The 25,821-nt window shown below is 44.8% G+C and overlaps 1 protein-coding gene across 3 annotated transcripts in view; it reads right to left on the bottom strand.

The window, feature by feature from the left end:
- Positions 1–25,821, bottom strand: part of slit1a (slit homolog 1a (Drosophila)) — a 108,258-nt gene that overhangs the window by 21,998 nt on the left and 60,439 nt on the right. For 2 of the 3 annotated variants that reach the window (XM_050071084.1, XM_050071085.1), the window contains exons 6-15: positions 24,475–24,546; positions 23,220–23,291; positions 22,244–22,407; positions 16,636–16,783; positions 10,977–11,048; positions 6,531–6,602; positions 6,358–6,429; positions 5,974–6,117; positions 4,429–4,592; positions 3,400–3,423 (exon numbers count right to left, since the gene is read on the bottom strand). In XM_050071084.1, the coding sequence (XP_049927041.1) occupies positions 3,400–3,423; positions 4,429–4,592; positions 5,974–6,117; positions 6,358–6,429; positions 6,531–6,602; positions 10,977–11,048; positions 16,636–16,783; positions 22,244–22,407; positions 23,220–23,291; positions 24,475–24,546 (1,004 nt within the window). The remainder of the gene's footprint in view (positions 1–3,399; positions 3,424–4,428; positions 4,593–5,973; positions 6,118–6,357; positions 6,430–6,530; positions 6,603–10,976; positions 11,049–16,635; positions 16,784–22,243; positions 22,408–23,219; positions 23,292–24,474; positions 24,547–25,821) is intronic. The other variant, XM_050071086.1, reaches the window with a different exon arrangement.

Here is a 25,821-nt window from a genome sequence, read left to right as displayed (position 1 = left end):
TTTATTAGACTACGGTTGGACGGCAAAAGAGTGAGTTGCATACACAGAATCGACTTCCTAAGGCTTTTTCTGATGGTGTGTCACTTCTCAGTGTGGCTCAGTGGAGGGCGCAGATAGACGCAGTAATGCAGGTCATTAAGGAACTTTCCCTCTCTTGGCCAGACAACAGGAAAAGGCATTTCCTGCTACAGAGGAAGCAATGAAAGTACAGCTCGGCGCTTTGATCTTAAGGATGTAGAGGAGCCGGGGGAGATTGGTGAGCCTGAGTCATCGTCATCATCGCGAGTGCGTGGTGGCGACACTTTTACTGTCAGCAGATTTAAACGAAACTGGAGAAAACGCAAGAGAAGAGGGATGAGGTTTTTCCCTCGCTGAGGCGCAAAGTGACTCATCGCTGGAGTTGTAGAAGTTCTCATAATTCCCCGCAGCTTGGTTCCTCATTATCAATGTATTATGGGATTCCCGTGCTGTCTGTGATTGTGTGTGTTGAGTGCGTGCGTGTGTGTGTTATCGTGGAGGCTTTTATTGTTATCATTCAGGGAGGGTGAAATTCTCATTAATCACATTTGGCTTTGATCTTCCTTCTGCTTACATAGTACTCCCATTTGTTCTCTAAGCCAGTGCAGGGCTTTATCTCAGCTTAGCACACAAAGACACATTAATTTACACACACGCACGCACACAGCCGTAGACACTGAATCACACAAGCATCCGCGCCACAAACACACGCACACATGGACAGAGTTCGACACACATCACTGCTCCTCCTAGTTATTTTCTTGGAAGTGCTCTTGTTAAGAGGTCCGGAAACATCCGCTGATAGGAATCTGGGTCCTCTGGTGGGCTTTATTTTCTTTAGCTTTTACTGATAGAAAGGACACACTTTCCTTCCCCTCTGTCCTTCTCCCCCTCCCTCCTTTTCTGCCCCTCTTGGTGAGTGACTGTCTGTGCTCATGCCAAAGCAAAGAGCCACTTCCTTTTGACTCTATCTGCTGAAACTGTTAGGAAAACAGAGCTGAGGAGAAACAGACGCTTTCACACGTCTATCCCATTAAAATGCACACACAGGTCCAGTCACTCACAGATCCAATTAGCTGCTGTCATATGTATACATACCTGAAGTGCCACTACCACCAGTAAGCAAATCTCAACTAATTTTACCCTTAAATGCTTAAAAAAACATCAGTGCAGATCATTTCCTCTGTTCATCCCACCATCATCCACATTAAAGGATGATTCTAGTTCATTTACAACTCAGGTGTTTTGTAGTTTTGCCCATTCAATCCAAGTGAAACGGAAGTTTGAGTGTCTTTAGCGTCTGTACTGTGACGTATTTCCCAGTGAACCAGAACATTTGAGCAGCATACAGTTACAAGGGATTTAAACCCAATTTTTCACCATTGATTGGACCGCTAAAAATTGGGCGGGTTTAGAGTTTAATGGAGTTACAGCAGACTGTTGGATTGGAGCCACCCAGCAGCTCGGCACACACCTACCTCACTGATAGATCAGGAGGAGAACGAGGGAGAGATGAATGAGTTAGATGATGGGGCGACTGTGGCTCAGAGGACAGTGGGTAGTCCACTAATTGGAAGAATGGGTGTTTTGATTCCCGGCTCCTCCAGACCACATGCTGAAGTATCCTTGGGCAAGATACTGAACCCTAAATCGGTGTGTGAGTGTGTGTGAATGTTTAAGCTGAGTAGCAGCTTGTATGGTAGCTTTGGCCGCCAATGTGTGAATGTTACGTGTTGTGTTAAAGCGCTTTGAGGAGTCTGAAGACTAGAAAGGCACTATACAAGACCAGGTCCACATACTACAAATTAATGAATGAATTAGACCTCAGACCACCACTGCAGCTTCTGCAGTGATGCAGGCGCTGCGCCAGACCATCGTGGTGAAGAGGGAGCTGAGCCTGAAGGCGAAGCTTTTGATTTACTGGTTCATCTACATCCCAACCCTCACCTATGGACGTGAGCTCTGGGTAGTGACCGAAAGAATGAGATTGTGGATACAGGCAGCTGAAATGAGTTTCCTCCGTGGGGTGGCTGGAGCCTTAGAGATAAGGTAAGGAGCTCCGACATCTGGAAGGAGCTTGGAGTAGAGCCGCTGCTCCTTCGCATTGAAAGGGGCAAGTTGAGATGATTCGGGCCTCCTGGGCGCCTCCAGTTACAGGTGTTTTGGGCACGTCCCACTGGTAGGAGGCCCCAGGGTAGACCCTGAACACGCTGGAGGGATTACAAATCTCATCTGGCCTGGGAACGCCTTGGGGTCCCCCAGGAGGAGCTGGAAAGTGTTGCTGGGGAGAGGGATGTCTGGGGTGCTTTGCTTGGCCTGCTGCCCGCGCGACAGGCCAGATAAGTGGATGAAAATGGATGTATAGATGGACCACCACACTATTTTGGAAATTAAAACTTAGGTTTGATCATTGAAAAGTGGGCGTGTCATAACAGTGAGGCCCCAACATTGTTACACCAATTGAATAGCATTATCCATCAGGGAGAGATGGACAAAGCCCATCATATGCTCCATGTAAGTTGTTGAGGCAGTCCAATGTAAAATGCCTTGAGCATAATACGGAGCTGTCACAGAAACCACTTTCCTCAAGTGAATAAATTTCAGCCCGCGGCCCGTAACCACAGCAATGTGAGGAAACAAAGGCACACTGGTGTAGCATGCTGTTGTTAGCTAGCTGGCTAGCTCTGTGTGGCTAAAAATTGCAGACTGATTGATGGGTTGATGTCAATATATTATTTGTTGAAATTGGTTCGTACTAGCACACGTCATACTGTTTTACAGGACGAGAACATGATTGGATTTTGACATAAGAATATAAAATAATTTATGTTTTTGCATATTATCAATTAGGTGCATAAAATGTCCAGCAATGCGATCTTAAAGGGTTAAAAAAGCATTTAATCTGGACTTTAAGGAGGTAAAACTAAACGTGAGCACAAATGTTAATAATAATCCCTCATTGCGCAGGAAAATTGTTTGCATATAAAGATCGAATTTAAACTAGGTGGTTGGTTTGTAAACTGTGAATTAAAATTAAACAAGAGGCAGTTTGGGGAATAATTTTGTTTTTTTCCCACATAAGTTTGGCTAACCTGTGACCTTTCTTTCCCCGTCTGACTTATTTTTAGTAACACGCCATGTTCCCTGCTCTCAGCGATTAACTTGCTGTATAAAATGCTGTTATTACCAAGAGGAATGATGGCAAAACTACAAAAATTTGACCCAAGTTGTAATAAACCGAAAAGATCCTTTAACCTGTGGGGGAGAGGTGCTTAAATGAACAGTAAGTAATGGAAAAAATGATGCCGCTACATGGCTGCGGGTGGATAATTAAAGAAAAGAGGGAGACAATGATAGGTGTGAACGTTTACAAGCACTCACCTGGGATGAAGTACTGCTCTTTGGCTGTGATGGGGAAAAGAAAGAGGGATTGATGTCAGTGAGAGCAGTCTGGCCTGCATAGCTGTGGTGTCGCTATGCTTCAGAACAGTCATATATAGAGTTTATATATGACAACACGTGAATAAAAAAGGTATATGACATTTAAACAGAGAAGCCGAGGACTGTCTCTGTGCATGACAATGTGAACTAGTAACGATGTTAAAAGGTGGTAAATATTTGGCTGTTGCTAAGGAAGAGTGACATGAGGGAAAGAGGGAGACAGTGAGAAAGAAAGAGAGAAGGAAAAAGACAAAAAAAAGGGAAAAAAGAAAGAGGAAAAACACATGGACTCCCTTCTTCAGCAGGTCTAGCCAAACAAATGAGGCTATAAAGAAGTGTGAAACCTCAGCAGTGCAGAGTGCCAGACAGCGTAGCACAGTGCATAAACACAATAGTGGGCAGAGAGTGGAGGGAGTGGGGATGGTGAGGCCCAGCTAGTGCAGTGCAGAGGAGGAGTGAGGGGATGTGAAGGAAACCTGAGCCTGGCAGGCAGGGAGAGCGATGAGTGGGCAAGGGGAGATGGAGGCTGAGATTGGCAGAGGGCAGAGGAATGGTGGGCACGTACAGAAACTCTAGCCCTTATACCAGCCTGGACTGGTGATCTCAGCCCGCTGCCGTTTGAATGTGAAACCAGACTCACAATGTGGTATTATGGAGGGGAAATGGAGAAACAGCGAATGATCCCTCTCTCCTTGGCCCCAAGTTCATCTGGGGAGATATTGATTGAGTAGCACCGGCACAGCAAATGATAGGCCGAATAAAACCTTTTGCCAGGAATGATCGCTCGTTAAATGTGGTATGAGGTAGAGGGAACAATGCAGAGATAATAGCCACTCCCAGCGGAGAGAAAGAGAGACGGTAAGAGCAGAGCAGTGAGAGACAAGTGGAATAAAAACAACAAAGCCTGTCTGAGAGATAGAGAGAGCCCCAGAGAGATTTGGAGACAGCGACACAGAGCCAGCGGCCTACCGGAGCAGCGGAATTTCTTGCTCTTGATTTGTCCAATACGTTTGTTTGCGAGTCGGCGAGGGCTGGCGCAGCGGGCACCGCTGGTCTCGATGGGGTTGGAGCGCAGGTAGTCTGCCAGCCACTTCAGGTTACAGTCACAGATAAACGGGTTCTGGGCCAGGTGACTGGAGAACAGGAGAAGGTAAGAGAGACAGACAGAAGAAGAAAGGGAAGAAAGAATGAGAGAGGGAAACATTAAAACCGATGGGATAAAGGCAAAGAAGGAAACATTAAAGGCTATATATTTAGACATCAGCGCGACAGATTTACTGCAGACGTCCACCTGCAACCACTGAAACATGAGAAAATGCCTTTAAATCATTGTTTGCTAACATTAAGTTATATCGAAATGATATAATCTTATCAAGTTAAAAAAAAACAAGAGATTGACATTTTAATGAATGCACTTCTTTGCTTTGTTGCCAAGAGTTAAATGAAAAGGTCAATACTACTAATAAATTAAATATGAGGCAACTGAAGGGACTGTAACCGGGGATTCACGCTCAGCACATGGGGGAAGGTTCAGCTGGTTGCAATCTGCAGTCCTCATCATCAGATGCCACTAAATCCTACACACTGCTCCTTTAAGAGTTTGGTCACATATAATGCATCACATAATATAATAAAATGATCAGTAATAACATCAGTTTGATTACTTTATGTGATTTCTGCAGGCATTTGATATACTGTGCTGCACTGAGTTAACTTAATGATCATTTTGGAGTCAGCAGTTTGTGCTGCTGGTGATTTATATCGTGTTATACAGAGAGATGTTTCCAATATTTGGTCTATAAATTGAGTTGACAATAGATTAGAAACATCTCTCAGTATGATGCAACACAATTCAGTACAAAGCGGCATCCAAAATGACCATGAAATTGAATCAACATCTCAAAAACATCACTTCAGTTTAAAGACTGGTGTGGTGCCATCCACATTATGCACATGTATTTTTACCTCTTCTTCAGAATGCAGGCAAAACAAGAAGCTTGTTTTAGACTGAGACCCTTCAACCCAGTGCCCTCTGTGTGTGTGTGTGTGTGTGTGTGTGTGTGGTGAGCTATCCATCATCTTCAACAGGTGTCTTGAATGCCTCATATTTGCATATATGGATGACAATGTCACGCTGTGTGTTTCAGACATGGCAGATGCCACGGTGTGGGGTCCGTATCGATAACAGCATGTGGTTGCCTTGTTTATCGGAACAGGAAAAAAAAGGGAGACATTCATTTAGACCGAATTGGTGCTGTCTGGGTAACGGTGGTGGAAAGAGTGGGTGTGGTGTGTTCTGCTTTTGATCTCGAATCTGGCCGCAGAAGCTGTGTGTGTCCACGTGTTTGTGGAGATGATAGATTTACTCCCCTCTCCACCTCATGATTCCATTCCTGTGTTATTACACAGACCTGCGAGTAAACAACTCCTGTGTTGGCTCATGTTTTATGGTGACGACTCAGTATGTGTCAGAGCGTGTGCGGCAGCGTGTTTATGTGTGTGCGTTTGACTCACAGGGTCTGTATAGCTCGTAGCGAAGTGAAGGTGCCCTTGGCGAGGGTTTGGATCTTGTTGTCGTAGAGCGATAGCAGCGAGAGATTCTGCAGGTCCTGGAAGGCGTTGGCACGAACGCAGTGAATCTTATTGGCATTCAGCAACCTGAGGAGAAGGGGGAAGAAAAGGGAAACAAAGAAGGAGAGAAGGAGGAAAAGAGGGAGGGAAGCAGCCTGTCAGAGTTTCTTTATGTATTCATTCATTATGCATTCCATCTAGAAAACTATGCACAGGTACAAAGTTTATTTGAAGGTTATGACTCTTTTACTGAGTGGGAGTAAAGGATGCCTGGTATTCAGTGTACGTCTGCAGTGTATCAGCAGAGTGCGTGTGTGTTCTGCTTACAGCAGTTGCAGGGCGTAGAGGCCGTCAAACACTCCCTTGGGCAGGTCGGTGATCTTATTTCCATACAGCACGCTGGGAAATCACAACACACACTTGCTTAAGACACGGGAAATGACAACAGGGTGGATATTTATGCATATACGCACGCACAAACTCGGCTCGGGGCCACTTACAGGGAGTTGAGGGAGCGCAGGCCCTGGAAGGCATCAGGAGCTATCTCTGAGATCTGGTTGTTGCTCAGGTCTCTGCGTTGAGGAAGAAGGACAGAGAATTAGTCACGGAAATTAAAGTTTTGGGGCAAAGTCCTTTTCCTGTGGGAGGTTTGACCCCACTGGCACCTGGGTGTCACTCTCACAGGAAGGTGGGGTGGATGTAAGGGGCCCTCCTCATCACTGGCAAGCGAGGAGGAAGCAAATGTAGTGTGAGCTGGATGAAGACGAGTTCCAGCTCTCTCTCCCACATTTGATGGTGCGTCCCTTCAAGGGATTTGTTGAAATGGAGCGGGCTGGAGACTTGTAGCCAATCAAAACATTTACTTGTGTTATTTGTGGCCTATCAAGCGGCCCTGTGTTGTATCATGGTGAGTGTGTGTGAGTAAAAATGGGGTGCGGGGCTGAAATCCAAAGCGAAATACAGTAGACTGCCTCTGAACATAGCTGTTGTTAATAGGATCCACAGGCCTCTCCCCACAGGATAACCACTAAGCCTGTGTGTCTATGTGTTTATGTGTCTGTGTGTGTGTGTGTGTGTAAATGCAACGGTAAATGAGGAACAGTGGGACAGAAAGAGAGAAAGACAGATGGAGAGAGAGAGTTAATGGAGTATGTGGACTGAACTCCAGTCGACTGGATACCTTTGAAGGAAAATCATCATGTGGTGAAGAAGAGGGATATTTTCTCATTTGGGGGTAACAGTTAAATAAGTACCCATTTGTCTTCTTGCAAAGGACTGAGGTTTCCTGGAAATGAAAACGCGGCAAAGTAGCCAACATCTGCACTGGTGTGTGTCTGTAAACTCAGACACTGGTGTGTTTGTGTATGTGTCGGTGTGTGATGGCTGTTACTGCATCCCCGTCTTAAGGAGCGGTTCATGTGTAGGTCATCCAAACTGGGACAAGGTGAAAGAGAATGTGTGTGGTGAGCAGTTACTGGGAGAGAAAGACGTGCAGGGACAGGAGAGGCATTGCGCACATACCTCCACAAATAAACAAATACACACACACATACCCAAAAGCCTATATATAACCTTATCTCACCTAATGTTGCCTTACAATCAAATATTTCACCATTTCCCATACATAACCTGCCACTAAATATAAAACCTACACGTGAACATCTGCAGAGCCAGACCCAGGAGAGTGAACATATTCATCATGATGTATCGATGCTGTCGACGCACAGTGTGCACTGAGGGTGCTGGACAGGCTGGGCCAGGCAGGGCACACAGCCAGCTGAATCAACAGTGACACTGAGGGTCAACACAGACATGCGGCCATGCATTGTTGTTACTAAATGCAGGATCAGCAGCAGTAGCAACAGTAGCCGGTCATGTCTGTGTAGAGGACCAGATGGAAGAGAGTGACACATCCTCACTGCCACTAAATCAGGTTTGTACAGTATATGATGTACGACAGCCACAAAAAGGGTTACGTTTTTTATTCATAATGATGTTGCAAACCTTCTCAAAAACACCTTATTTGTGTGTTTTATATTGCTTGATTGATTATCACTACAAAACGACAGCTTATTAAAATTTTCCCATACAGTTTATTTAAGTTTAATCTAGTTTGGAAATCAAAGTATCCATGAAGAATATAACTTCTGCGCCAAATTCAAAAAGTGAATAGAAAAGCACTCCAATTTGACTTTTTAATACTGCCACACAGACGTTTTGGGCAAGCCACCCTTCTTCTGCCTGTATTCTGGTGATTTCACAAACAATATACACAGGTGGGGTTAATTATAGGTGACCACGACCAACACAATGGGTGTCTGGGTTGAAACATCTGTGTGGCAATGTGCTGTTGTAGTCTTTACTTTTTTACTTTTTTCTAAGATGCAACATCCAGTCTGATCTTGAGCTGAGCACATTGTATCTTACTTGTATCATTGTGTAATGCTCAGTATGCACAAGGATAAATGATGATCTGATGTTTGTAACAATAGCACTTACAAAACTCTGCTTTTATCGAAGAACAACTACATTGCCAAAAGACAGATAAACTTTGGCTCATGGGTTAAGATTAGATTTACATTTTAATTAGAGTTTTATTTACTTTGATGTGAAACCAAACCTGGTTGAGTCGATATGACACAGTGGCGTGCAAAAGTTCGGGCACCCAAAGACATCTGAGCTCTAAGACAACTGTTACCATGATGTCAGACCTGAATTAGCTTGTTAGGACTATGGCTTGCTCACAATCATCATGCTGAAAGGCTAGGCGATGCAAATTTCAAAGCTTTATAAATACTCTCACTCCTGAAACCTTGTCCCAACAATCAGCAGCCATGGGCTCCTCTAAACAGCTGCCTAGCACTCTGAAAACTAAAATAACTGATGCCCACAAAGCAGGAGAAGACTGTTAGAAGATAGCAAAGTGTTTTCAGGTAGCTGTTTCCTCAGTTCGTAATGTAATTAAGAAATGGCAGCTAACAGGAACTGTGGGGGTTCTGAGAGAGCTGCTAGTAGGCTGGCTAAATCAAAACCGCTGTTTGACTGTAAAAGAAGATTTATCAGAATCTCTAGTGGTGGTGCACTGTTCTACTGTGACCTTTATGGAAGAGTCATCAGAAGAAAACCTTTCCTGAGTCCTTACCACAAAATTCAGAGTCAGAAGTTTGCAAAGGAACATCTAAACAAGATGATGCTTTTTGGAAACAAGTCAAAAAGTTAAAATAGAACTTTTTGGATGCAATGAGCAGAGGTATGTTTGGAGAAAAAAAGGGTGCAGAATTTCATAAATATAACACCTGCCCAGCTGTCAAAGATGGGGATGGATCAATCATGCGTTGGGCTTGTGTTGCAGGTAGAGAGATGGATTAATAGATTCAGTTAAATTCCAGCAAATTCTTGAAGCAAACATCAAAACCATCTGTAAGAAAGCTGAGGGTGAGGAGAGGACGGCTTCTACAACAGGACCATGATCCCAAACACACCTCGAAATTCACAATGGGCTACCTCAAGAGGGGCAAGCTGAAGGTTCTGCCATGGCCCTCACAGTCCCTCGACCTAAACCTGGCTGAAGAATCTCACAGAGCTAGAAGCCTTTTGCAGGAAGACAGGGTGAAAATCCCCCAAACATGAACACGAACAGAAAGACTCTTAGCTGGTTATAAAAAGGGCATAGATGTTGTGGTACTTGCCAAGGGGGGCGCTACTAAGCACTGACCATGCAGGGTGCCCAAACTTTTGCTTCAAGCCCTTTTCCTTTCCTCCTTACCTCCTTGCTTATAATATTAAAGAAATGTGCCATCTTTAATTTTGTGCCTTTTGAAGATCAGTTCATCTTGTAATTACTTAACTAGGCACAGTAAACAAAATTTTGCCCAACTTTTGCATGCCATCGTACAAGTGTTTTGTTCACATAGTGACAAAAAAAAAAGAATTTTTGTATTTAGTTTTGTGCAGCGTCCGGGAAGCTACAATAAGACATCAGTTGCTCCACTTAGCTCCAAGGACAGCTTGTTAATATTTGGATTTGTTGAATCTGTCAAACTGCCATCGAATCTGGTTTCTATATATGCAATGAAAAACCACAAAAGTTTGTACCAAACTCAATAAAAAGTAATGACCCTTTTTTTGTAACAATAAAACTTACTCTAACACTTAATTTAGCTTGAGGGTTTCCTTCTAACAGAGAAACCTGACCGAGGAGAGTCCTCACTGTTCACAATTATTATCACCTTATTGTGATGAAATATGTATATTTTCATGCAAGTAATTATTAATTAGCTTGAGATTTGGGGCTGCAATGACACAACAGATGCTTCGGCTCAGCTGCTCTGTATTAACCTCATTCGAACTTTAAACGGTCCCTGGAGTTGGATGATAAAACGGTGAGGAATCCTTTAAGAAGGGCAGAGAAACTCCCTGACCTTCCACTTCCTCCGTCTCCCTGCTGCTATGTCGGTCAGGCCTGGTGGTGTTGGAGTTATGGGTTTGGCCGACTGGTGTGTGCTGGCTGCATGACCGGACAGTCTCAGCTGCCATCCTGTCACTGTTCGCTCCCAGAGAGAGCGAAGCCTCAGCCCTCATTCCAGCTCACTCTCCGTCCCCTCATCATCATCCCAGCCGCAGTTTACAGTTTGCCCACGCAGGCACAACACACACACACACACACACACTCAGACTGGACACAACACTAGCCAGGGGAATACCAGCACACAGCAATGAAAGATGAGAGCTGTTATTATGCTCATGTAGCATCTGAGTGCTTGCTTTCCATGCCACCCCAAGTCTGAGAACACGAATATGTTCTTTAGGCGCAGACAAAATAAATACTTCATGCTCCTTAGCAGTGGAATGAGAAGACTGGCATTTGTCGCTTCTTTTTCCAGCCCTCAACTTCTTGTTCTCATCTGTATTATTTAGCCTTGAGGTGAGTGTTCTGCTGTACTTACATCCTACGCAGCTTCTTGTAGGGAGAGAAGGCTCCGGGAGGAACAGACTTAATCCCATTCTGCTCCAGACGTCTAGAGAAAAGAGGTGAAAAGAGGAGAGGAGAAAAGAGGAGATATCATCAGTTAAGCAAACAATAGATTTCTCCATGGTTACATTGTTGAGTAATCCTCCCATTACCTCTGACCCTTGGTGATTGGCCTGATTATATTAGCGGAGATCTATTCCCCAGCTGTAATAGGTCCAGGCATGTTGGAGTCATAACATCCTCAGAACCAATAAACAGTCTGAATGCTAAAGTGCTGTGGAAAAGGACTGGAGGGGAAAAGGCTCCGTCTCGGTTTGTGTGAGGGTGTTAAGGCCTTCGACTAAAAGTAATATTTCTTCTTGGTACAACATTTACAGTCTCCAGCACTTGTGTTCTCATATGAGATCCTGAAATCAATAATGATCTCACTTGCTCTTGTGAAATTTGTCTTCATCCTCTGGGTGTCTGCAAAGTGTCAGCTGAAACCTCCGCAGCGTGGTGAAATATGACTTCTTTTAGTTTACTTTTCCCTGTGAGCCTAAGAGCTGCCGAGGCACAGTCTGACAAAATCTGATCTTTATAAAACAACTGACAAAGAATGAAATAAACACAAACACAAACTTGGTCATTTAGAAAAGAACAGTTACAAACTCTAATCAGTCTCAGATGGTCCCGGGGAACCAGACATCACAAAACCCCATTAGTGTGGGCATGCATGTCTGTGTGTTTCTGTGCCGGCTGCTACTTAGGACCCAGCTCAGTCCCAGACCAATTCCCTGGTGTATCTGGCAGAGGGCTGTTTATCTGCAGGTCACTTCACAGCTTTTAAAACTGTCCTTAACAAGGCTTAGCAGGGCCCAGAGGGAGCCAGCTGTGGGCCTGTCTGTTTGTCCTACCATGCGGAGGAACTGGCTGCAGAACAGGAGGCATGGGCCTGTGCGAGGTGTGGTAGTCCAGTGGCTACGATGGAATCTAAAGATTATTATAATGCGATTTGTCACCGCAGGAGAAATGAGAAATATGTCAAAATCTGCAAAACTGCTTGGCAAACAGAATGTTGTTGATAGATTTAACCATGACTCTCTTAAGTGTGTGATTTCTTGGCTCGGGATCAATTCCACATGATTTAATTATTCTTTCAGAGACATGTCAGATTTATTACACCCCTCTTAGGCCTCCTGCGTCGCTATGTTTATGTCTATTCACAGGGGGTAAATGTTTTGTTAGACTTTCACCACAGCCACTTAACAGTTTTGAGTTTCCAAATTTTTCAATCAGGGATCTTTACCCTTCAAAAGAGTGGCCTACATTTATGGAGCGATATAGGAGCGTAATTGACATTCTTAGGATAGCAGTGATTCCAGACCACAGATTCCTGCGGTGAGCATGCTCTCTCTGTCTGTTTTTGTCTGCCTGTCCCAATGTGTCCGTGGATTTACAGCGGAGTGACAGCGCTGTGGTTCCTCTGCCCTCACCATGCGGCAGAGTGCTGGGCCAAGTGGCTTTAGCGCCTTCTCTCATCAACCAGTCTGTCTGACTGGTCCAAACCAGTCTGGCACTCTACATGCTGTTTGCATGTGTCTCAGCGCCTACATGCTGTGGCACTCCGGTGTGTGTCAGCATGTAACAAAACCCTCCGAGCCAGACAAGGGCACACAATGCTGTCTGACAACTTTTTAGCCTCCGCGCTGTCGCCACTTGCAGATCGATATGTGCAAGCGACTTAATCCCTCCAATCAACAAAGAAGCTGCTTTGTCCAATCGGCAGAGAAGAAAGAAACAATCTCTCGGAGTCGCCTTCGGGCGGACAATCAATGGTTCCCATCCAATTTGTCAGGCAGAACATTTGTATGTGTGTCTGTCTGTGTGTGAGCTGGTGTTTGTGTCAGCCCAATCAATGGTCCTCATCCTTTTCATTAGGGTCTGAGCATGGTTTTCATTAAGGGGAAACACATTATGCCTTTGGGTATTCACCCAGTGCGTGCGTGAGTCAGAAATGGATGGCAGGACTGCAGCAGCGGATGAAAGGCGGCGGGGGGAGAATTTTTATGGCAGAGTTCAGTCACTGCAGACAGAGACTATGGTGCATAATAATCTGTTGTGGTAGTGTTTAGGCTAACTGGGCCTGGTCTCACAAGAGAGGAGTACAGAAACCAGCTCACATCCCCACAGCCATAAACACAACACTGGCATTCATTAGGGGAGAGCAGGGCAGGGAGGTTGCAGTTCTCCGATTTGTACATAATGAGAGCAGCATGTGTGTGTTTGTGTGTGTATGTGAGTTTCCGAGTGCCTCATTAACAAGGCATTAGGCTGGCCTTGATACCCAGCAGCCCGCCTTGCTGTAATTGAAACTGATTTTATAATGAACTTCAAGCACAGATCAAACCTGCTGCACCAAATTACTGAGCGGAGCACCCCACCCCACCCCCGCCCCCATCCTTCTTTTATTCCTTCAGCGTGGATCTGCCTCCTCGAACCCGCCTGTGGTGCTCTGGCAAGCCGGGAAAGACAGAGAGAAATGCGGAGGAGGAAAAAAAAAAATCAAGAGAGGAGGAGAAAAAGTGAAGGAAAGAGCGTTGTGGGAATATAACCTGAAAGGTAAGGCTCTGATGGGCAGGACAGGAGGAATGCACATGATATAAGCCAGTTCTTCACCCTGGTCTTGTAAACGATGAATCAGAACATAGTAGACTTTATTAGCGGGACGTGGTTAAGCACCAATTAGATGTGAAGGGCAGGGAGACTTTAAAAATGTCTTTACTCATCTGCTGTGCAGAGAGAATCTACGTCTATAAAACCTGTGCATGGTAGAGCTATCTTTCCCCGCTCTCCCGTTACTGCTGCTCGCTGGTTATTGGGCTCATAGATCACATCAGGCTCTATGAGAAACTCCAGTTGTGGAACATTACAGCTACAGGGCATGCCGAAGAGGTCTATAAACCACAAAACATGGCAAAAACTGAGAGGCAAGGGTGAAGCTTAATTATTTACATCTCAAAAGTCAATACGCAGGATGTGTGAGGATCTCTTAATTTCTTGGGTGGTCATTCATATAGACAAGAACACACACAGAAGTGTGGACCGTGTGTCCAAAATAGGGAATTGAGCACACCACCGACTGCACTAGAAATGGGTCAGGGTTGTTGGGGAACATGGGATCTGTGACTTCCATATAACTGGGTATTTATAAACAGACCCCATGGGGAGCAGGAGACCTAGAAACTTGCTGTGTCCTCCTAACTACACACATGCTCCTTGGAAGAACATGCAACGCGACCGCTGGATTTCTCCCTTCATCCTCCCTTTTTCTCACCGTGCATAAATCACGCCGTCGCAGTACCATTTCATGCAGACTTCTGCCGAGGGCATTAAACCCCTGATAAAGTGAGTAAAAGCACTACCTTGAAAAGTCTAGCCGAGCATTCCCGGGAATTACGGTAGGCTGATAGCATGTGGGCCGTAAACAGTTAATGCTCAGACAGATGTTAGAGCACTGATAAACCGAGGGAGGGATGTTAGCAAAGCGCTCGCATGCTTCACAGCCATCTGAGCCGATAAGAGCATGCAGCTTCAGTCTTAAGTCTGCTCTACATCTGCATGTGTCTCAATGTACAGCAAATGGATGGATGTCTCCCTGCCAGGTGATGCATGGTGAGAAAAGCAAGCCAGAGCAGCATATGTACATAAAACATGCATGTTTAAATCCTCTCAGCCTTGTTAAACCCCTGCATGAACATACACAGATACATATGGAAACACATCTTTAATGCATACACTCAAACAAGTGCCCTGCTGTGCCGTGCTTCAAAGAACAATGCAGCTGTGGATGTTCCTGCATCTCTTTGCTGTAGGTCTGCTGCTCAGGTTTCACTGTACTGAACAATCTAAACTTCCTAAATACAACAGATCTGACGTCATCTGCTGTATGAAATCTGACCAAAATCTGATCTACACTGAGCTGAAAGACTGTTGCATCTGATTTTGTCTGCAAATCTGGACCCCTTTTTTTTTTTTTTTAACCTAAATTGGCCTTCGTTGACTTCTTTAACTGTTCTCTTAGAAATAAGGGTTCCTCCTGAGGGGCTGAGGTTTTACACAGAACTGCTGCTGAAGAACCCTTTTTTGGAGAAAGCATCCTTCAAGAACTCTTTGTATGACTAAGGATCCATTACGAACCCATCCATCCATCTTCTAACCGCTTCATCCTCTTGAGGGTTGCGGGGGGGGCTGGAGCCTATCCCAGCTGACATTGGGCAAGAGGCAGGGTACACCCTGGACAGGTCGCCAGACCATCGCAGGGCTGACACATAGAGACAAACAACCATTCACACTCACACCTACGGACAATTTAGAGTCATCAATTAACCTAGTCCCCAATCTGCATGTCTTTTGACTGTGGGAGGAAGCTGGAGTGCCCGGAGAGAACCCACGCTGACATGGGGAGAACATGCAAACTCCGCACAGAAGGGCTCCCACACCCGGGATCGAACCGGGAACCCTCTTGCTGTGAGGCAACAGTGCTAATCACCACACCACCGTGCCGCTCCTCCATTACGAACCCTTTTAATCCAAAGAATCCTTTTGGAAGAAAGAGTTCTTCCAAGATTTTTGACAGTACAGTGCTAAAAAAATCCTCACCCTAAAATATTAAAATGTTTACACATTACAAATGGTATTTTTAAATGGAGATTTTTGCATCCACATAATCATTCATTTTGGCATAGTTGATATTTTCATTTTATGACATGCAATACCTCATGGTCTGATGAAATTCTTTTTTTACAGGTACCCAGTTCTTGGCATTTTCTAATCTGTTCTGATTTGGGACTGAGTTAAGATTCCCAACCCTACCAGGGTTTCCCACACATTAATTTGTTTGTGGCGGCCCTCATCTGGCGCCACATATTGATTTTTTTTATTTTTGGAGCTGGACCATTATTAGGAGCACCATTGTAATAAATATACCGTTCTTACTCATTGCACCACAGTCTTGTGTCGCAAAGTGTACTCTAGGCACAAACGGAGCAGCAGAACGCCAGGTGCAGTGAAGGTGAAACTTAACCGTTTGTTGCACATTGAGGCCCCAATCACACAGAAAGTGTTTTAGCAGCTGGAGGTGCCTTTTTGTAATTGTTCTGAATGAGCATGAAGCTTTTTGCTCGTGGTTTTTACACTGCGAATGTTGCTTTTTCAACTCCTCTTTGAAAAAACTCTTTTTTGCTTTCAACTCAAAGCAGAAAAATGCCCCACATCATGTCTTTTTCGTTATCTTTTTTCCCCATTGTTCAATCGGATGATTTGAGAAGCGTCAGGTCTTCTGTGATAGTAATGACAACATGTTTGCAGTTGGTAAACAATGGAGGAGAATCTGCTGGTAGCACTTGCTGGATACCCAGAGCTATACGGCCCGACGATAGACAGCAGGATGTCAAACTGCCCCAGAGACATCCTAAAATATGCCTGGAAACGGCCATCATGGAGGCAAAGTTCCTGGACCAACTGTTGGTACTCCCCCTTCCCCCAGGAGCCAAAAACGGATCTCCTGTGGGGAAACCTGAAGAACCCTATATGGTTCTAGTTAGCACCTATATTTCTAAGAGTGTGGGGGTGAAACTGTTCACTGTGCTTACATCTCGGCCATGGTGTCGGGCAGGTTGGCTGGGATGGCGGTGAGACCTTTCCCTCTACAGTCCACGATGTTGTTACTGCAGGTGCACATGGCGGGGCAAGAGCCTCCACCGATGCTGCACGGCTGAAGGCTGGAAGACTCCTGGTGACCTGAAGAGAGAAGTAGAAGAGAGAAAATAAACTGCATGAGAGAAAAATATAATGATAAGAGAGGAACATGCAGCTCCTACAGGTGTGTGAGCACAGGTGGATTTGGTTGGTTTCACTGAGCGCAGCACGACTCTCAGCAGGATTACAGGGTGAGATTGTTTGCTGGAGGATTTGTGCGCTGACATGGAGCTGCTCCCGCACTCTTGTGGAGCTCGAACTCTTCCACTGCTGTTCATGTCATCAACCCTTTGTGTTTTATAAAGTGAATTGCAAATGAACACACATTCCCAGGGATGTTTTGACATTGAGAAAAAGAAATGAAACATCCTACTCTTGACTTTATTGTAAAGCCGTACATCCTTGAGAATCAATGGGCAAGAAACTAGGTTATCTATCAAAGGAGTGCCACGGTATATTGAGAGGAGAAGAAAGGCATGAATAATAGAGTCGGAGCAGCGATTGAAGGCCTCCCAATAACATCCATTGATCTCTCCACAAATTTTCCTCCTGAGTCTGCGTTCTCTGGGTGGAATTGATGCCATTCTGCACATTCAGCTTTACAACCCCCCACCTCTTCACTTCCATTTGTTCTAAAACACTTCAACTTTTCAATTTGCATACAGAGCACACAACCCATCACGCTGTCTCTAGATACCTGTTCAAATAGCTGCGGCACTGTCAACGATATGGTGAAGAGCGGGCGCTTGCACCGGTGCGTTTGGCATGTGTGGTGTGTGTATGTAAGCCTAACCCAGATAAAATGAATAAAACAGACTTTTAAATGGCCTCATTTACACAGCATTACTAATCCGAGTTTCAAACCATGAATATTTGATTACCTTCCTATCTATCGCTCAGCTTGTGTGGAAAATGTTGGCGAGCGAGAGTGAAGTGGGGATAGAGTCAGGGAGAGGAAGACAGAGTGAGTGATGGTGAGAGTCTGTGACAGAGAAAGCACAGAGCTCAAAACTCCACTCCCTAAAACAGAAAGAAAGATCGCTGCCAAACATGCCTCTCTGCGAAGGCTCTAGCTCTTGGACCATTAGCCAATAAAAAATGTTTAAGGTCAGACTTCATGTATCCGGCCAATCATAATAAATTACCTGAAGGGACGAGATGCTTTGACAGATGTGGGAATCAGGTAAACACAACAGATAGCATCAAGACCATGAATCAACACTCGCTCGGTTGCTCAACCCCACGTGATCTAAGGCCCAGTGATACGGGATGGCAGAGCTTTGACAGATCTGGGATCAGGTGTAGGGCAGAGAAGAACTCCCTTCTGATCTAACATGGCATATTTGACAGGCCTGGGATCAGGGAGAGTGCAGAGCACAGCTGGAGCGGCCTTAACAATGACAGCTCTCTGACAGGTATACTTGAGGTGAAGCTGTTTGATGTACGTACACTCGTCCCCTGTTCCTCCTAGAGCTGTTTTCCCCATTATCTCTTTCCCATCCGCCGCCCCTACCACTCCATTCCCATCCCATTTCCCCCGTTTTATTTGCTCCCACCTTTCTATAACTCTCCCCTCCTCCAGCTGCTCTCGCTCACTCCTCTTAGCATCTTCATTTTCAGCCTCTCCACTCCCATATCTCTGCCAATGACTGTCACTACAACCCATTACCTCCTGTCCATTTGCTCACGAGTCTTTACATTTAACCTCACTCCACCTCATTTCTCTCATCATTTCAAAAATGTTACCACTGGCTTCTTCCCATTTGTCTCCTTCTTCAAATTCCCTTTCAGCGCAACTGTTGGGTTCACCACTTCTCTCCCCTTTCTCCCTCTTTATACACTCATTTCTTCCCTGTTTCCCACTACAGGAGTTGTATTTTATTCCACCCCTCCAGCAATTCATTACTCATTGCTCCTTTCAAACACAATATTTTTGCTTCATTTATTATTCCCCGGGTGCAGTAATTTAGCGCAATAGTCATTAATTTTATGTCATATAACCTTAAATTGGCACAGGCAGCTGCTAACTTTTAGTTACCTCTCCTGTAAATGATCAAGGAGGTTCACGTGTAAATGTTTTGCTCGATAAACTCACAGCAGAGGCTGCTCACACAAACTAAAGAGAGTCAGAGGATTATGAGTAATTAGGAGGAAAATGGACTGGCAGTGATATTTGGCCCATCGTTTTTTACTGATTTTCTCAAACAGTGATTCTCACCCAGGTTTTAAGTGTTCTCACTGTAAGAAAAAATGTTTTTTTTTTGCTGTTCACCATCACTTTGTGGTGAGAAAAGTGAGAAAACTGCCTCAGCTTTTAGAAAGTGAAGGAAAAATGGAGGGAAAACACAAATGAGGTGCTGGTCATGCATCAGAGCCTCTCTAAGTAATTGAAAAATAGAAGTGAAAGTGTTTGCTCTGCAAATGTTATTTTTAAAATCCAATTTTCACACAGATTTAGTATTTTTTTAAACCTGCTTTTAGCTGTTTTTTTTAATCATTGAGCATAGATAAAAATTCACTGCTTTAAAGAGCTGGAAATAACGAGCCCTCAATGTGGGTTTTGGATTGTTCGACTTAAATATGTTATTCAAATTGATGAGAAACAACTGCCTGGAAAAATATGATATTATTCCTCGAAGTGAAGCAGTAAATGTGTTTCGCTGCTCATTACTGACTAAAAAATTTACAATATCGTGTCACTTTCCAGACGAATACTGGGACTGATAGTCGGTGAGTCATGATGCCGAGAGCGCTGCAGAGTTTCATCATAATTTGCAACAGCTACTAACACGCTGTACCCCATTTTCCTTCTCCTCTGCCTCTCACAACAACTCCTCTTTTCCCTCTTCCTCTCTTCCAACACAGCGCCACCCCGCCCCAAATCCCCCGCAGGTGGCCTGGCCTGGTCACAGCACAAACACGCACAAACACGCAGCGAACATCGGAAATACATATATGTGTGTGTGTGTATGTGTGTGCCAGCAAGCCAGCCCCTAATGAGTCCTTCACTGGGAGTTCAACTCCTGGTCACTCATCCACTCAAGAAGAAACTGTGTGTGTGTGTGTGTGTGTGTGTGTGTGTGTGTGTGTGTGTGTGTGTGCGTGTGTTTGTGTGAGCACACATGTTTGTGTGTATTTAGAAACACACAGTAGATTTTGTTTTCATCCTGTTTATCTTGCCCAAAACTCTGTGACCATTAAGACTCACGGAGAACCAATCAATCTGCTGAAGCTTTGTCCAGTGAAAACAACACACTCTCACATGATGGACGCTAACATCAGCATGCTGCACGAGCTGCAACTTCCCATCATGCAAAACCTCAACTTTCTGAATCTGCATCCTACCAGACCCCAAAGTTTCCCTGACACCCACTGCTCCCCTTTCCTATCTGGAATCGTTACACTCCCACGCTTTGAGTCTCTTTCCCTGGGCGATGAATAGTTAATGATCTGTGCTGTCACGCCGTATGGCTGCGTAAAAATCACAACCCATGGAGAGAGGGAGAGAGAGGGGGACAAACGTAGACACAAACACCCCTCGCAGCTGGTGTTGAGAGTGAGATGGCCTTGTAGGGAGTGGAGGTTCTCATGCTGTTTTTCCATTGTCCTGATATGATAACCCCCATCACACATCGCACATGCTCTCACTCTCACACACACACAGCAGAAGAGTTAAAAGCCAAATAATCCCTGTGCCAGGAGGGGAGAGGCCACGAATAATGACAACTGAGGAGCGAGGGCTACTACAGTCAGTGGGCGCAGCCTTTGCTCCAGCTGTGTGTTTTATATATATATATGTCATGGCATTTCCTCGCCAGCTCCTGAAAGCTGGAGACACATGAAAGGGCCAGAGGAGAGCCGTGAGGTTGCCCGGGGGCAGAGGAGCTGTCAGGTGGCTGCCAGGTGAACACACTGACACAAAAACACAGCGGGAGTGGAGGGAGGAGAAAATCTACCAGGTAGGACAGGGATGTTTTGGCATGAATAATGTGATCAAAGTACCCACGAACAGACTGGCCCTTTCATCCCTTTTTGAGATGCTGTAAAACTAGCGCTCTCTTTTCACTGAACATGCAAATGACTAAATAAACAATACACAATATGAATGAATTTTCATGTGGTATCTCTCTTCAAAGGGCCCCGACACACCAAGCTGACCATCGACTGTTGGTCAATGTCTGGCTGTCGCCCTAGTTTTTGTGTCTTGTTCACCAGCGTATGGTAATATAATTTATTCTTTCAACATTGAATTGTGTTGTTGATGTGTTAACCAGCATTACTGAATGACGATTACAGACTACAGCCTGCTGGTATGGAGAGTTATTTCCTCTCACACAGGCACAGAACATATGTGCTAGTTGGCTGTAGTCTTTGCGGTGTGTTCAGGTAGGGCTGGGCGATATAATGACTATGTACGATATGATCGTTATATTTTCAAGCAAGATATTAATTTAGACAACACTGTTTGTATCGATACAGGGTCAAGTTGGGTTACATAACGTGTATCAGTGCGCGTCTCTCCTCTCTCACACTCTCCACACAGCTCCGCCCCACACACACTCACGCACAAGTTCTCCATTAACACTCAGAGAGACACAGAGCTGCTACTCTGTTTAATCTGTCTGTTAATTAGTCTACAGTGCGATATCGGTCTATACGTTGCACATGCTACGCTAAATCAGTCTATGAGAAGAATGAATTGCCATAGCAGCACACATGCAGTACAGCGCTGTGCTGCTAGTTTGTGTGTGAGGTGGATCATAGCGCGTCGCTGTTCTTCTTTGTAGTGGTAGTCTATTGTGTGACACTGAGAAAGCACCTGGATGCAGGCGACATATCTGTTTAAAAAATGCAGCGACAACGGACATGTCATATACAACACGTACATAAAGCGGACAAAGTGTCTCGCTCCATCCCTCCCTCTGCCTCCCTGGTGATGCTATGTGCATAAATAAAACTATTTAAATCATTTTCCAGCACTAGATTCATTTGAAAGGCCAACAGATGGAAAACAACTTTTTAACTCCCCCCACAAAGATTTTTAATGTTCCAAACTACAGTGGCTTTAGGCCTCCTTGATACTTTTATATTCATGTTATAGTTTTGTTTCCTGTGATGCAAACCTTACAGCCCTGCTATTTATTTTATATACTTTTTTATGTACATGTTGTGCAGCTGCATATTTTCAAACAGGGAGAAAAATCCCTGTCTTTGCATTTTATTTTAATCACAGTCTGTTTTTCTAAAAATGCTTGTGGCATCTCAAATGTGGCTTTGACTTGCAGCTGAAAACATGTGGCCCATTTCATAGAAAATACCGAGATAAATATCGTGTATGGCCAGTCAGCCTGCACATACCAAGATATGAATTATTGTCTGTATCACCCAGCCCTATGTTCAGGTGTAATTTTCTGGCAGAGACACAGCAGTCTGCCTTCGTCACCACTAGTTCTTTGTGTTGGTTTGGTGTGTCTGGGCCTTCAAATTTCTAAAGAGTCTTACCTGAGCAGCTGAATTCGTGTTTCTGTACCTCTGCCACATTGAGCCCTCTGAGCTCAGCGGGGCCAGTACACTGGGTAAACAGCCCGATCGTAGGCCTCTGTCTGAGCCACTGGGCCAGCCACGCCAGGTGACAGTCACAGTTCAGATTGTTGGAGTGGAGACGGCTGTTAAAAGAGAGACACCATTGAATGCATTAAACAGATCCTCTCTGCCTCTCTCTGCTATCTAAAATACCACCAGCTAAGGACACAAATAGCATAAAAAGTGTCTATTCTTTCCGAGAACTCATCACATCCAATCCCTGCGGCGAAACACACTAAATGATACGCTACATGGATGATTGTAAATGGCACATTCAAAAAAGGAGGAACACTAAAGAGGACTTTTCTAAACCCAATGCTCCAAACACGGCATTCCTGGAATGCGGTGCCTGTCCAGAATAACTCTTGCTGTGGTGCGGTGGACCTCTGGAGCACGTACGCTAACTTGCAAACCCATGCGCACACAGACACATAGTGCACACACAAACAGAAAAAGCTATTTAATATAACCCCACTGGGAGTGAAGCCCAAAAAGCCACCACAAGAGCAGTCGAGTCACGGCTCCGAGCATTTCAGCAGGCATAATTGTTTTAATTTGTACATAATTTCAGATTTAGTAATCACATACAATGCACAATACACAATGGGCTTCTGGGGCTATTTTCGTTTATTTGGGCTAGTTGTTGTTGTGTGTGTGTGTTTAGATGGAGGGGATAATGGCCCCTGGCATTGCTACAGACCCCTCTGTGGTGCTCTGTGGTTATGGCTGCCCCCCAACACTGCCTGGAATGACAGAGCCTATCTACACCCATTGAGATCGTACGGGACAGAGAGTGCTGAACACTTTCTCTGCTGTGCCTGCATGCGTGTTAAATATAGTTTTATTTCACCTACAGGGAGGTAGAGAGCATTGTGGTGGGAAAGGTGTGACTTACAAGGTTCGTAGCTTGGGCATGTGGTTGAAGCTGGAGACGGGAATGCTGCTGATGTTGTTGTTGTTCAGCGTTCTGTGGAAATAAAAGAGCAAACAAAGTCACATCTGCAGTGCAGGGGGGAGAAATTTTTATATTTATACTTCAATAAGAGTTTTGTTGTGGCCGTCCTCTTCCGTTCGATCTTTTTAAATCAAACCCTCCCCTCTCTTCTCTCTCTTTGTGGCGACCCACTGGGAATATAACACCTTATTCCACGCAGATGGGAAGCCCTTGCACCTCCCACGCACACATACAGTCGTGCATGCAAATATACACACATGCATGCGCAAAGCATGATCGCGAGCACCCCAACTTGTAGTTTGAGATACACAGAATACACACACACACGCACACATACGCACACACACACTGTCGAACCCTGGGCATCAGCTGCAGCGAGACAATCAGGTCATTTCAATCAGCCTAATAACCCTCTACCATATTTCAAGCTGCTCCCCCTTTTAACACAACCTGTCCTCCTCCCCCATAAAACCTATACACACAGACCTCACCAAAACAGCCTCCCCATCCCCTCTTACACCATTATGACAAACCTATCACTACATCTGCAATCCATCCATGCCATGAAAGCAGTTAATGGCTTTTTTTTTGTCTCCCCACCCCCTAAAAAAACCCACAAACACACTTGCACAACACAGTCTTTCACCACAAAAATAACAAGGCTGTCAAAGTGCCTTTGTCCCCCCGACCGGCACTGTTAGTCTACATTGTTTCAGGTGGAGAGCTCTAACGGAGGCATGTGATTATGATTTTTGACAAGGGATGATTAATTGAATGTTTAAAAAACTGCACAACATGGTCACTGCTGCGCCCAGGGAGGAATGCTCACTTTGAATGGGATTTTTGATCGAGATGGCTGGAAGTCCCTTGTCAGATGGCCCGCCCAGGGCTGGATGGGGTGTAAATGGAGGTGGAGGAGTGGGTGGGGTGTTAATGTGATGGAGGGGAGGGTTGCTGTCAACTGTGTGGAACAATGAGTTAATGGAGCTTGGTCTGTATGATATAGGCCCCCTCCTGAGGCCCACTGGGGGTATTTTGGCATAATAACTGAGGCTGTACTAATTAAAGGTCTGCGCTATGTGTATATTTTAGTTATGATTATGAGCGCAGCAAAACAATGTCTTCATTTAACTAAGTGCTTTGATGGAATGATATAAGGTGGGGCTCAATGAATAGCATCACTTCAGATACTTACAGCACTTCCAAGCCTCTCAGTGCTCTGAAGGCTCCATCCTCGATGCAGCCGATGTGGTTTTTATCCAGCTGGCTGCAGAGCACACAGGAGAGACAGCGAGGCTTTGTTACACAGGACACATACACAATCTTTCTGTCTCCCCGTGGGGTAGTTGTAATCATCGATACAGTAAACAGTACACTCATGGACTATGGTAAATCGATACTGGTTTAGTCATCTCAGCTCATGTAACCTCCAAAGAAGAGACGCAAAGGGGGGCTTTGCTGATTGTTTATCTGCAACCTCATAAATCTGTGCGTCTGTGCACAACCGTGCGTGTGTGTAATCTGGCGAAGATGTAAATCACAGTTGCTACAAGCCATCTTTGGGGAGCTGCTTGTGTGTGTGAGGTAGTTAGTCGACTCAATCAGAGTCAATCCACTGAACACACACACACACCAATACGCACATAATGTTTTACTCATACCGAGGGCCATTAACTCAGCCACATGAAGGAATAGAAATATGTTAACATGCTGGAATCATACTGAACGGAGCCGGAGCGCAACTCGTCTGCTGTTCACTGACTGCAGCTTTCACTTTGCTCTGGATAATCTTGATTCACTCTTCACTGACTTATTGTTGATTTATTGGAGTTACCAACTGGCAGTACATCAAGAACTAAAAACTGATTTATTGTTTTAAGTTATTTTTTTAAAGCAAACATTCACTTCGCTTCTCCAATGTGAATATTTTATGATTTTCTCTCTATGAACTGAATATATTTGGCTTTTGGACTGTTGGACAAAACAATACATTTAAAGGGCCCCGACACACCAAGCTAACAGTTGGTCATTGTGGTGTGTCTCGCAGCGTTAGCACAACTTGGTTCTGCTCTGCTTTTTTTCAGATGATTCTGCATGTTGAATCAGCATTGGAGAAGGCGGAGCCCATCGGTGAAGGGAATCACTCTGATTGGCAGATCAGCTCAGCGCACGAGAGGAGAAATGTAAGAAAGAAAAGCAAACAATTGACTAAAATCAAAAGGGTGTGACATAGAATCAAACTTGTTATATGAGGTAAAATTATTTTTTTAAGCTACTGAGCTCTTTAGTAAAACAGTTCGGGATTGTTTGCTAGTGCATGGTAAATATACTAGTTCTTTCAGCATCAGGTTGTGTTGTCAATGTGCTAACTGGCTAACTAGCATCTTGAATCCATCCTGTTGGTCCTCCAGTTCTCCCTTTTTCTTGAAGAATACAGACTAGCGCCACCGGCTGCTATGGAGAGTTATTTCCTCTCACGCAGGCACAGAACGTACGTGTCAGTTGGCTGTTGTCTCTGCTGTGTTGAAGTGCAACTTTTTGG

Source organism: Epinephelus moara, chromosome 19, assembly GCF_006386435.1.
Source record: "Epinephelus moara isolate mb chromosome 19, YSFRI_EMoa_1.0, whole genome shotgun sequence".
In the NCBI taxonomy this organism is placed as follows: domain Eukaryota; kingdom Metazoa; phylum Chordata; class Actinopteri; order Perciformes; family Serranidae; genus Epinephelus; species Epinephelus moara.
This window is presented reverse-complemented; position numbering and strand designations above follow the sequence as displayed.